The sequence below is a fragment of the Pygocentrus nattereri genome, chromosome 24, assembly GCF_015220715.1.
Source record: "Pygocentrus nattereri isolate fPygNat1 chromosome 24, fPygNat1.pri, whole genome shotgun sequence".
Lineage (NCBI taxonomy): Eukaryota > Metazoa > Chordata > Actinopteri > Characiformes > Serrasalmidae > Pygocentrus > Pygocentrus nattereri.
Genome location: NC_051234.1, coordinates 12,600,211 through 12,612,839, shown reverse-complemented (window position 1 = coordinate 12,612,839; position 12,629 = coordinate 12,600,211). Strand labels below are relative to the sequence as shown.

The window sequence follows — 12,629 nt, the reverse complement described above, 5'->3', positions numbered from 1 at the left end:
GACTTCAAGTCTTCGGACAAAGTTTGTTTGTATATCATGATGAAAATAAAATTAGAAATGCTTTGCAGTTTTGAACAGGATGGCAAAACGCTTTGGAAATCATGGCAAATACAACAAAAAATAAAAAAATGAATAGATTTAAAGTAATTTCAAAAAAGTTTTCAAAACAGCAGTCATGGCCAGACGGTCACACCACATGATATTTTGACCCTTTAAGTAACAGGAAAATTACAATTAACTTATATTTTTGGAAAAGTTAAAGCGAGTACATATGTGGAATATACACACACACACACACACACACACACAGATATATATTTTATAATTAAATTTTATAATTTTATATTTTATATACATACATATAAACTGAAAAAAATGCTGTCGGACAGAAAATTTAGGCGTCACGTCATTGACCCTCACCTACATGACATTTGTACTTAAAAACATATGTCCATTAGTGAGAATCTGCTGGTGTGGGTTTCCTCTATTTCAGTGATGCTCACACGTGCGACTGACATGCTAATAGCTCTCTTTCATCTCCTAAATTTGTCCTCATAATGACCTGTGACTTACCCTGGTAATTACTTAAACTGCAAACAAATCATCAATCAAATTGTGACAGTCCTAATTGAGTGTTGTTGCTCTGTACCAAAAGGTAAATGTTGAAGCAACAGTTTTCTGTGATATTGAGACCAGCACTCTAAGACTGTCCTCGCATTAATACTAAGACCAACACACTGAGGTACAGTTAATCCTCCTTAGGTCAACAGGAAGAGATGTAGGTACTGTGAGGAGGTACTGGGTCATGTTGCAGTGGTCATTACATTTTTGAGCGAGACAGATTTTCCTGTTCAAAGGGACAATGAGCTCTTCATAATGACTGTTACCAAGAGACCTTGGAAGTAATTGCTCAATTCGACCTTTGTTATCTAAACATTATTAAGGATTAAGAGCAGAAAAGCAGCGGTAATTATCTACAACTTCAGATGAATTTATTAATGAGTGAGAAAAGGTAACGTGCATTCTCTTGTGACTTTATTGCTTGAGAATATCAAATAAAACCCTCAAGCTCAGACAAGAGCAAGATATGGTTGAAAATGTTTGTTGACGTATTTGGTTGCAACACAGTTATTGGTGCTAAAGGAACATCATAAAATCTGCCCAATCAGCTCCCATGTGACTTTTGTTTATCTTCTGGTTCAATGTCAGATATATTAAATGTGAAAGCTAAATAAACCAAACCAGAACCAAAATGCACTTACATATCATTTCCGTCCAAACCAAGAGAATCAAACTACAAGTATAAACACAGCCTTTAAGTTATTAGAGGGACTGACTAGATCCTTTCAGATAAACACTGTGTCTGTAGATTCATAACTCAGCAGGAAGCTGAGGAAGCCATCCAAAGCTGCTCTTGTGCTAGAGTCACAGAATGTGTTGTTAAAATGATTGAAGACTCGCCTGGCCGTTTCCTTCCACTCACACATCTGTCCATCCAGGAAGGACAACTCGTCCATCTCAGTGAACAGATCATGAGGAATGTGCTCTTCATCGTCGTCCTCAGTGCCCAAGATGAACTGCACTCTCTGTGAGGGAGTATCTGGGGGGAGAAGTAGCAGCAGAACGGTGCCTCTACTCTTTTCTAATTTAATAATGTTTTCATTCTATAATATATTGTCAGCTTAACAACACTGAACCTTTGAATTTGAATGATGTGCACTTGAGCTGCATGAACTCCACAAGTTTATGTAAATGCCTCTGCTGAGCACATCTGAGTGATTGACACCGCGATCGACTGAGTGACGGAGTGACTAACTGATTGACTCAATAGCCACGTTTACATGCAGCCTGATAATCCATTAATAATCCGACCAATAGCTCAATCGGAATAGAATACGTCCATGTAAACACCTCAATTGGAATAGACTAATCCGTTTGAGGCCATTTGGAATACAATTTCTATCCGATGGAATGAGGTGGGTAAACCTCTAAATAATCCGTTAAATAGGAGAAAAGTAGTCATGTAAACGCCTGAATCCGATTACACTCCAATTGGAAGGTATTCAATCGGATTGGCAAAAATCTTTGCATGTAAACATAGCCAGTGACTGATTGATACAGTGACTGAGCAACTGACTGTGTGACTGACTCAGTGACTGACTGAGAATCTGACTAACTCAGTGACTGACCAACACTTCAGTGCTCCCGTTATTTAACCCTTTGGGGTCCACAAACTTGCCAGCACATCAAACTCTGTTTCTATATCCATGATCCAGCACAGAAATCCAGTTCTGTTTGGAACTCCCCAGAAATCTCACTGTGTGGAACCGGTGGATTTTGTGTGTGGACTAAGTGACTACGTGCATGACTGAGCATCTGAGTCACTCAGTGACTGACTCCATAAGTGAGCGACTAACTAACTTAGTGACTGAGCTACTGCGTGACTGAGCAAATGACTGCAAAACTGACTGACAGAGACTGACAGAGCGAGGTCAGCGCTGCTGCTGTAACGGGAATATGACAGGTGTGTCTGTGTTACCGTATGTAGGTGACTCTCGGCCATCCTCCCTCTCCGACTCTCTCTCTCTGCGTTTGCGGTGGTGTCGGTGTCCACGGTGTCTGTGTCTCCTCCTGCTCTGTCGGCCCAGAGGGACATGCACCCCCACGTACACTGCCCTGTGACCTGGAGAAACACATTACAATTCTTATTTCACCGTCCACCATTTACCAAACACAACAAAGAGACACAAATACCAAATCTGACCACATGCAGCTGCTTAGTGGTTTAGTCCTGCACAAAGAAGAGATGAAGTCACATGTTACACAGCAGATGGATAAATAAAGCACCTGCTCCTCCTTCCTCGTCTTTAAAAACAAGAAACGATATTTGTTTTAATTTCTGTATAACCATGAATATGAACACAGTGTTTTACAGGATAAACATGGCTCTCTGACACATCAGAGCTCTGAGTGCTAACAACAGCAGTAACAGCAGCTGTGTATGTTGGGGTTTGTGAATAAGTTGATTACGATTCTTTAAGAAATGATTCGGTACACCATAAAATTATAAATATCACCGCAATGATTTTATTTGATTTTCTCTGATATGATTCACATTTTTTTTTTTAAGTACTCTAAATGCACTAATGTAAACAAAGGAAATGTTTACACAATAATGAAGATAACAAAACATCAACAATACATCAAACTGATCAGCTCTCCAGCGCTGCTTTTGCCTCTCAACTCTAGGGTCATTAGTATCACAGTTATTATATTAACCACAATGACTGTCAATCAAATTTTATCCAGAATATTGTAAATATAACCAATCATGAATCCATTGATGATTGAAGTAAATCAAATCCAACCATAGGCTTCTATATTTGTTTGTGTCTCAGCACAGAAATCCAATTCAAACACTTCCTGAATCTGTAGAGTCGCCCTTTCCATTCCATCTTATCATGAGATCATACAACACTCATATCCAGAGTTATGAGCCTATGAAGAGGGGCTGAGATACATGTCATCTGCTTCTGACCTGGTGAAGCTGGTGAATTCATGTGTCCATCTACATTCTCTGTGAAACTGACCAATGGACACTCAGGAAATCATCAAAGACTGACCATCACGCTGCAAGCCCTTCATTGTTCATAGAATCCACATCAAAGATACATGTGAAATGGCGTGCAGAGAGTTTACAGATGCTCAAGTTGCTGCAGCAGTTTGGATGTAGTAGTGATGAAGATAACGGCACATTTAGATATGAAACATATGAGGATCCTGTTATATAAAGAACCATTAAAAGGAGAGTTTAAGAAGAGACGGACAACTGGAGAGAGAAACTAAGTGGTTAAGACGTAAACAGGGTGGTTCAGAGTGGTTTGCTGCGAAGCGCTCTGTTCTAGAGAAACTTATTGAGTCAGAATTGTTCACAGTGGTGGTGATAGGAACCAGAGGTCCACCTCCAAAAGCCCCCTCATGGAAAGTTACTACATGAAATGGTTATGAATTTACTGCCTGATGACTGAGACACTGTTTTATGATAGTTTTGAAAACAAACTTCATTCATGGTGGAGGGATACATGCAGGGCGCTGTGAGGCAATATAGTCCCCAAAGAAACTTATTATTTCAGATTTTCATCAACATTTCATATAAACTCAGAAGACTTGTGTAGGTTCACTGGTGGCTTTGATAGTAAATAAAATGTCTATATTTGTGTTGTAGTCATGGTGACCCCTGGCTGCTATCACCACCACTGTAAAGACATCTAAAATCATTTCACACCAAACCGCTCTGAATCTCTCGGATTACATTTCACACACTGAATTATGGGGGAATTAAAAAAAGGGTGGAATTGCCCTTTATTTATGAACAAAGGCCATGTTTAAGGTCGTAAACACCCTGCTGACCATGTGGGAACTTGCAGTCTGAACTGATAACTGCATCACAGAAACTACGTCAAAAGCCTCAGTAACTCAACACCTCTCCATTCAGCAGAGCAGGGGGAGCGTCACGGACCACCTGAGAGAGCGAGAGAGAATGAACTCTGCTCAGTGAGGTGAGAGTGTGAAGAACAGGACTCATACATCTCTGCAGTGAACAGAGCTCTAATCCAGAGGTACCCCAACTTTTTCCAAACAGGGCCAGACTGTACAGTATCAAAATACCTGAGTGCTGAAATATTTACTAATAATTCAAAATATTAGGTTAAAAATATCAGCATGTAGAATCAGAGCTTCCTGTGAGTGACTGTGTTTCCTATCACTGTATTAAAGACGCACAAGGCTTCTGCTATTGCTATATCACTCATTCAGAGCAGTTTGGTGCTCATAACCAAACTGATTAAGAGGAAAAATAAAATATGACTAAAGTATTATGTTTTTATTCAAGCATTCATTTGTTCAAGAATATAAATTGTCAAATAAACTTAACAAAAATCCATAGATATTCATATTTACAAATGTTTTTACATAAATAAACACAGCTGCATTCAGAAACCAAGACCCAGGATGGCGCCGCAGACAGCAACAAAGATTTGGAGCTCCATCCTGTTTTGTTTCTTTTTATTTGTTTGTACTGTTATATGTGAACCAATCTCACTTACATACAGCGCAGATCTGCTGAACATCAGGCAGTCCATGCCACAAAGCATTTTTCCCGACTTTTCACATTCTGACTGTTTTTTGAACATTTTGGTGAGCAGAGCGGCTGCTCTCTATAGTAGGCACAGACACAGGCAGAAACTTCAGACGCGGGAAGCACGCTGGAGCACCGGTTAAACTTTGGCAACGCGGACTTCACACCGCTCCCCAGCATTCACATGGTGAATCTTCGCTCCTTAGGAAATAGATTGGATGAGCTTTCCCTTCTAAACAGGACCAACAAGGACTTTTCTCTCCCTGCTGTGCTTCATTGAGTCTTGGCTCACTGAGTTGACCCCGGACAGTGCACGCCAGCTCCGCGGCTTTAACCTCTACAGAGCGGACCGCTCCACGGAGCTATCGGGCAAGAAGAAAGGCAGTGGAATCTGCTTTTACATCAACCAAGGCTGGTGTACAGATGTCACAGTATTAATGAAAAAAATGCAGCCTTAACCTGGAAACACATCTTATAAACAGCAAACCATTTTACACTTCAAGTGAGTTTACATCTATTGTACTCACAGGAGTCTATATTCCACCCCAGGCTTGCGTGCATGAGGCAGTGTGCACTCTCGCAGATCAGATCACCAGAGCGGAGCTCAAACACACAGACTCTGTTGTTTTTTTTTTTTTATTTTAGGGGACTTCAACAGAGCACATCTTACCAGCGAGCTGCCTAAATACAGACAGCATATTACCTGCGCCACCAGGGAGAGTAACATTTTTGATCACAGCTACACAGTATTAAAGAGGGCCTATCGCTCTGTTCCCCGTACTGCTCTGGGCCTCTCCAATCACTCGCTAATCCACCTCCTTCCGACCTATAGGCAGAAGCTCAAGTGTGCCACAGCTTTAGTCAGCTCTGTGAAGAAGTGGACCAACAAGGCTAAACAAAGGCTTCAGGACTGCATGGAATTGGAGTGTTTGTGGATGCTACAGGCAGCCTGGATGAATATACAAATACTGTGACATCCTACATCAGCTTTTGTGAAGACACCTGTGTTCACAAAAAGCCTGATTCACACCCTTCTGTCTTTCAGCCATCTATTCAGTCTGCCCTGAAGATCTGCGAGAAGGACGCGCATCGGCTCTACAGGAGACAAAAAGTGAGGAAAGCACAAGGACCAGATGGTGTTTCACCCTCCTGTCTGAGGGTCTGCGCTGACCTGTTTGCGTCCTTTAATAAATCACTGGAGCTGTGCGTCGTACCTTCCTGCTTCAAAATGTTCCACCATAGTACCAGTTCCCAAGAAAGCAACCATCACAGAACTGAGTGACTATTGCATTGACCTCTGTAGTCATGAAATCCTTTGAGAGACTGGTGCTCTCCCATCTGAAGAACAACACAGATCCTCTACTAGATCCCCTGTAGTTTGCATACCGGGCAAACAGGTCAGTGGACAACGCAGCGAACATGGCACTCCAGCTTATTCTTCAACACCTTGAACACTCAGGAACGTATGCAAGAATTTTGTTCTTGGACTTCAGCTCAGCGTTTAATACAATTATCCCAGGATAGCTACACAACAAACTACTCCAACTCAGCGTGCCAAGTTCCACCTGCCAATGGATCACCAACTTCCTCAGAGAGGAATGGCAGAGAGCAGCAGGTGAAGTTGGGGAAGTTCACCTCCATCTCCAGCTCACCTCATCAGCTCCATCATTAAGAGAGCCCAGCAGAGGATGTATTTCCTGCATCAGCTGAGAAAGTTCAACCTGCCCCAGAAGCTAATGGTGCAGTTCTTCACAGCCATTATAGAGTCATCACCATGTAAATCACAGTGTGGGGCAGCTCAGCTACCAATAGTTCCACAGACTACAGCACATCATCAGATCTGCAGAGAGGACAATTGGGGTTAAGTTGCCTATACTGTTGGAACTGCATGCCTCCAGAACCAGGAAGTGTGCAGAGAAGATCTCCATAGACCCCTCTCACCCTGGACACCACCTGTTCCAGCTCCTTCCCTCAGGCCTGCGCTTCAGCCAGATGAGTATCAGGACATCCAGGCTACAAAGGAGCTTCTTCCCACAAGCCATCACTCTCCCGAACAGTTCATATATTACACGACAACAATATTCCAGCTTCAAACTGCATTTCTACATATACTGGTATATAGTATCAAGTTCAACTCCATCCTCTGAAACTGCCGTCTCAAAACAGTGTTTATTCTAGCATCTTACTTACCTGCCATATTACCCCACTTATCTGACGGTTACCTCATTGATCCCTTTCTCTGCTACTATACACCCTTAAACAGCTGCTGCACCCAGCACTTTAAGTTTAGACCCATACTTTGCCCATTGTAAGGTTTACAGGTATTACTATGTGTTTGTGTGCCTGAGTGAGTGATGGTAGGAATGTATGTTTGTTACATTTTTTTTTTGTTGTATTATTATTTTTTTGTTATTTTATTTTATCTTATTCTCTACATGTGAATGTCTGTCTGATACTGTGCACCGTGAGCTCCTGTAACCAAAACCAAATTCCTTGTCTGCGTAAGATACCTGATTGATTCTGAAATCAGTTTATTAAAAAGGAGAGCAGATTAATCAGCATAATCAGCCATTATTGTTCATCCTTAAAGGGTTAATATTTCCTGCTCTAGTAAGCAGTCAGTACTGTGAGACTCAGAGTTGCAGCTGCTTTTATTTCTCTCCTGAATATTTACTGTAATGTTCTGCTATTTCATGTCTGTTGATATTAAAATGAAATATAGGCTTATTTTCAATTCAAATTTATTCAAATTCAAATTTACATCTAAAAATCTCAGCATTAGTCTAAGCTTTATGGCTGCAGTCTGGAATGAATGTGGCCAGTAAATGAAGCTGTAGATCAGTCAGAGAAGAAAGGCTCTAAAACTTCAGCCACTTTCTTACCGCAGTGCAGCATTACACTAATCTTAACAGTACTGCTGGGGGCTTGAGGTTAGGGAACCGGCCCTGTGACCAGAAGGTCATCGGTTCAATCCCCAGAGCTGACAGTACGTGACTGAGGTGTCCTTGACTGAGGTGTCCAACTGCTCCCTGGGTGCTGCGGATAGGGCTGCCCACCGCTCCGGGCAAGTGTGCCCCTAGTATGTATGTGGTGTTTCACTTCACGGATTGGTAAAAAGCAGAGGTGAAATTTCCCCATTGTGGGACTAATAAAGGTCTCTTAATCTGCTGCCCCCATAAGGTGAGAGGAGGAACTGCAGTGAATGGCTGGAGGACACTTAGAACATACTCTAAAACAGAAACCAAGGGCAGATTAAAATCTGTCTGTGGGCCACATTTGGAGCTGGACTTTAGACGCCCCTGATGTAATCAGAGATGGCCAATAAGATCAGGCGATATCAGCAACTTGTACGAATAACCATGTTTTGATCATTATCATCATAAACAGATCATTAGAGCTGTGATGACAACAGACGATCTGTCCTCACACACAGCGCACCAAAGAGACGTCACCACATCACAGCACTAACGACAGAGCCTAATGAGAGCGTCTCTGCACTGGGACTAAGCCACTCTGCCACACAGGGATGTTGAACTAAACAACTGATTACAGAACATACAGCAGCTCAAACCTCCCCACTGTACTACAGCAACCCCTCTGGAACAGAACGCTCTTTTACACAGCTGTACAGATGTTCAGGCCATTCTGTTCTATGTACCAACATGTGATCTCAGATTTGCAGACACTGACCTTCTGCAAATAAAACAAATCAGTCTTGCTTAAAATGTAACAACATCTTTCCAAACTGTAAAAATATCATTTTTATCGTGGTCAGTTTCGCCTCTGCAGCACCCAAACTGGTTCAACTCTGCTACAGGCACCAGATGACGTGTCTTCATACAAAAGCACCATGAAACGTCACAGTATGCAAATCTGTCAAACAGCATTACCGCCCCCTGATGACGCCCTACTCGTGCAGGAGCCAAGAGTAAGGAGATAATCACACTCATAATCTGAGCTAACAAGGCTGTGATATATATCTGTACCAACTGTAAATAACCCAGTTATTTACCTGAGTGTAATAAAGTAGTTATAATAAAGATGTTGGACCAATGAAGTGAGGATTTTTGCGAGTCTCTACAAAGCTGTCGGTGTTGCATTAGATCCACATGTTGCTTGTCATCGTTTTCGCTGTTGATTTCTGTTCAATGAGTGCAGCGCCGAGGGTTTGTTTATGACGGGTAATGTTAATTTCAGGGGGAACTGAATCAGATGCAACACTGGTAAGTGCCATGAACAGCTTGCAGAACGTAAGGATTTAGGGCCACTGCAGTAAACCCTGGCTGACCAGTGAGGTCTGCGACCTTGATATCAAACTGAATGAAAGAGTGCAAAGAAATCTACTTTATTCATTCACAGCAACTAAGAAATCAGGACTCTGGTTATATTGAATACAGACCTGCTGAAGAGAATCAGAAGCGAGCCGTCATGGATTTAGTGAATGTTCTACCGTTAGGTGCCTCTGTCGCTCACTGCTAATCATTTTCTGGCACTAAATTAACTGTTTGGTGTTTTGAGTCAGTGACTCATATTGTTAAGGCTCGAGATGCACTGTCTGATCAGAAACACCTTCTCTCATTGAAGACTGGGAGGGTAGTAGAGAAAAATCGTCAACCTCATAGGACTCTCAGTCACAAAAGTGCTGTTTGTTTCTGTCCCTCTCCATATTTTTCTGGTAGTTAATGTACGCTAGCTCTAAAAACACAGCAGCCCAGCTCACCCAGCTTCCCTTGCAGCCCCACTTCCAAACTCGCACATCACTGCAGCACCCCTCCCAGCATGCCCTGCCCATTTGTGAGCATTTATAAAATAAGAGCCAGAGGTGGAGTTACTGAAAACAGTGGGGTGGTGTTACTCTTTAATAAACATAGGAAAACACAGCTCTTTAACTCAGCGCTGTGTTAAAACTCTACGGCTCTTCTGTCTTTATTTCTTTAATCTGATCTATGTTATTACCTTATATGATTTTACATTAATACTCAGTGTGTGTTTTATGCTCAATAATCTGATCATAATCAGATTTCTGAAGTTATCCAATTATTCAAGTGGTCATGTACATACCATAATCCAATCTAGAAATCTGATTAAGAAATCTGATAGAGACTGGATTTTAGCCCAGTAATCAGATTTCTCAGTGCCACAAACTTACTCTGATTTCTTTCAGATTTCTCAGTCTGAGCTTGAGTGAAAACAGATGGCGGTACCGGAAAATAAGCGAGCAGCTTTTAATACAGAGCCCTGAGATGCAGCAAAACACTTTTAGGCAACGCTGAAACCAAATACATAGTTGAGGAAATTAAGGATTTAAATATTCTTCATCTTTTAGATGATGTACGATCATATTTTCAGGTAAAGCGGCGCAATGTTAAAAAAAAACAAAAAACAGCTGGAATGAATTTTGAGTTTTACATTACATTTACATCACGCCTTCTTCTTCGTGAGTTTATTGGCTGATTGCAAAGCAGAAATCGGATTACTGTCTGACTCATGTACACCTGGAGTCTCCCATTATCTGAGTACTCAAGAGCAGAAAAACACACTGAACGTTTCCTCTGTTATTGTTAAGTTTTATCTGCTGTCTGTAAAGCACTTTGAGCCTGTATATGTACAGATATTCACACATCTCTGTTGCTCCTCCACAACTCTTCATTATACGTCACTCTATTTATGGTATTTATTATGTTCTGTGTCTCTTAGTTTAATCCTTGTTATCAGTCTGTGTTTATCCGGTCAGGTCAGTGTGTTAATGTCATGTGTGTGACTCAGTGACACTGACTCCTCTTGTGTGTAACACATGGAGAAATAAAGTGGTTCTGGTTCTGATTTGAGCAGCTGTTAGTATCTCATTTTTTTTATTTAGCACCATGAAGCATTTATCTATCATTCTAAGCTCATATTGTAACTACAGCAGATCCTTTTTTGGTGCTATACAGAACCATCCATCCATTTTCTAAACCGCTTCTCCGTCAGGGTCGCGGGGGGATGCTGGAGCCTATCCCAGCAGCTATACAGAACCATATACAACAATCTGAAGAACCTTTCACCATGCAAAGAACCCTGTAATCATGCAAAGGGCTCTTTGAGTGTTGATGGTTCTATATTAAACCACTGTCTTCACTAAAGAATGTTAGAATAACCACCCTTTTAAGAGTAAAGCAAAGAACAGTAGCTGTATGTTCCATGTTGAGTGTGTCCAGATTAGGTGTTGGTTCCTCTCAGACTCATACCTGTAACCTCCTCCCCCCACAGAGTGTAAACAGACCTACAGACTAACAGTGACACTCAAACAGGACCTGGCTTCCTTTACAGCCCCCCTTACAGCTATACCCCATTACTGAACAGCCCCTGGCCCACTGCACCATTTGACCCCGTCTCTGGTAATTAACTCTCACAGAACCTCGAATATCACACTAATGAGTGTGAAACAAGGCGATGACAGTGGAAAAATCAGCCACACAGTAAAAGTGAAAGGGAAAGTGAGTAGCTGTGTTTGGAGGAGGGAACCATCCAGTGCTGGAGCGATACATTATTCAGCTTCGATATGATGTTTGACTCAGAGATCCAGATTTAATTCATTGATATTTTTGTAATTAAATGTTCAAGACTCTACAGAGTTATAATTATGTTCTGCACAGGTCAGTCTTAGATTAGTTCTGCAGTGGGACTGTTTCGGCTCCTGCTGCGCCTTTAATAACACAAACTCCAAAAATGTCAACCACCACAATTCATAAAAACGGTCATTTGAGCAGTGGGTGTGTCCACAGCATAAGCCCTGCCTAACCCATGCCAACTTTACTCTGATAGGCCGTTAATGAGATGGTCTGTAATATACTACATTACTGCTCTACATTGTGACTGTTCAGTTTTTATTATTGTTATTGTTGTTATTATACATTATGCCCATATTTCCTTTGCCAGCTCATCCTGCAGAGATATTGACACCTAACTGTTGACTGTACAGTCTGACTGTGAGAAGCTTGTATACAACTTTTTGCCTGGACGTATGGTTTTCACAATGAAATGGTTGTGCAAATGTTTGTACACTCCTCTTATGTCAGTAAAGTATACTAGCAACATTTTAGCTATACCATAGCAACCATCTCGCAACACGGCAGCAATCACCTCCTATAGAAAAGGCAACAACCAGACACCATGGCGATCACAGGGCAACAGCGCAGCACCCACGTGGAACAAGAGATTAATTGCCTAAGATAGCAACTGCCTAGCTACACAATAGCAACCACCTGAAACACTATAGAAACTACATAGTCACACCCTGGCAACCACCTTGTAACAGGTTAGCTACACCCTGTCAACCACCCTGAAATACAATAGCAACCGCAAAAAATACCAAAGCATCCCCTAAAATACCGTAGCAACACCCTAGAACACCAAAGCAACCATCTAAAATACCATAGAAACCATCTAAAATACCATAGAATCCATCTGAAACACCAAAGCAACCTACTAAAACACCATAGCAACACCATAG

General features: G+C 41.6%; 1 protein-coding gene across 5 annotated transcripts in view; it reads right to left on the bottom strand.

Moving 5' to 3' along the window:
- Nucleotides 1-12,629, bottom strand: part of slc4a7 (solute carrier family 4 member 7) — a 92,169-nt gene that overhangs the window by 45,515 nt on the left and 34,025 nt on the right. For all 5 annotated transcript variants that reach the window (XR_005129592.1, XM_037534124.1, XM_037534123.1 and 2 more), the window contains exons 3-4: nucleotides 2,540-2,683; nucleotides 1,462-1,600 (exon numbers count right to left, since the gene is read on the bottom strand). Coding sequence is in view for 4 of the 5 variants with exons in the window: in XM_037534124.1 (XP_037390021.1) it covers nucleotides 1,462-1,600; nucleotides 2,540-2,683 (283 nt within the window). In the remaining variant the exon portion in view is untranslated. The remainder of the gene's footprint in view (nucleotides 1-1,461; nucleotides 1,601-2,539; nucleotides 2,684-12,629) is intronic.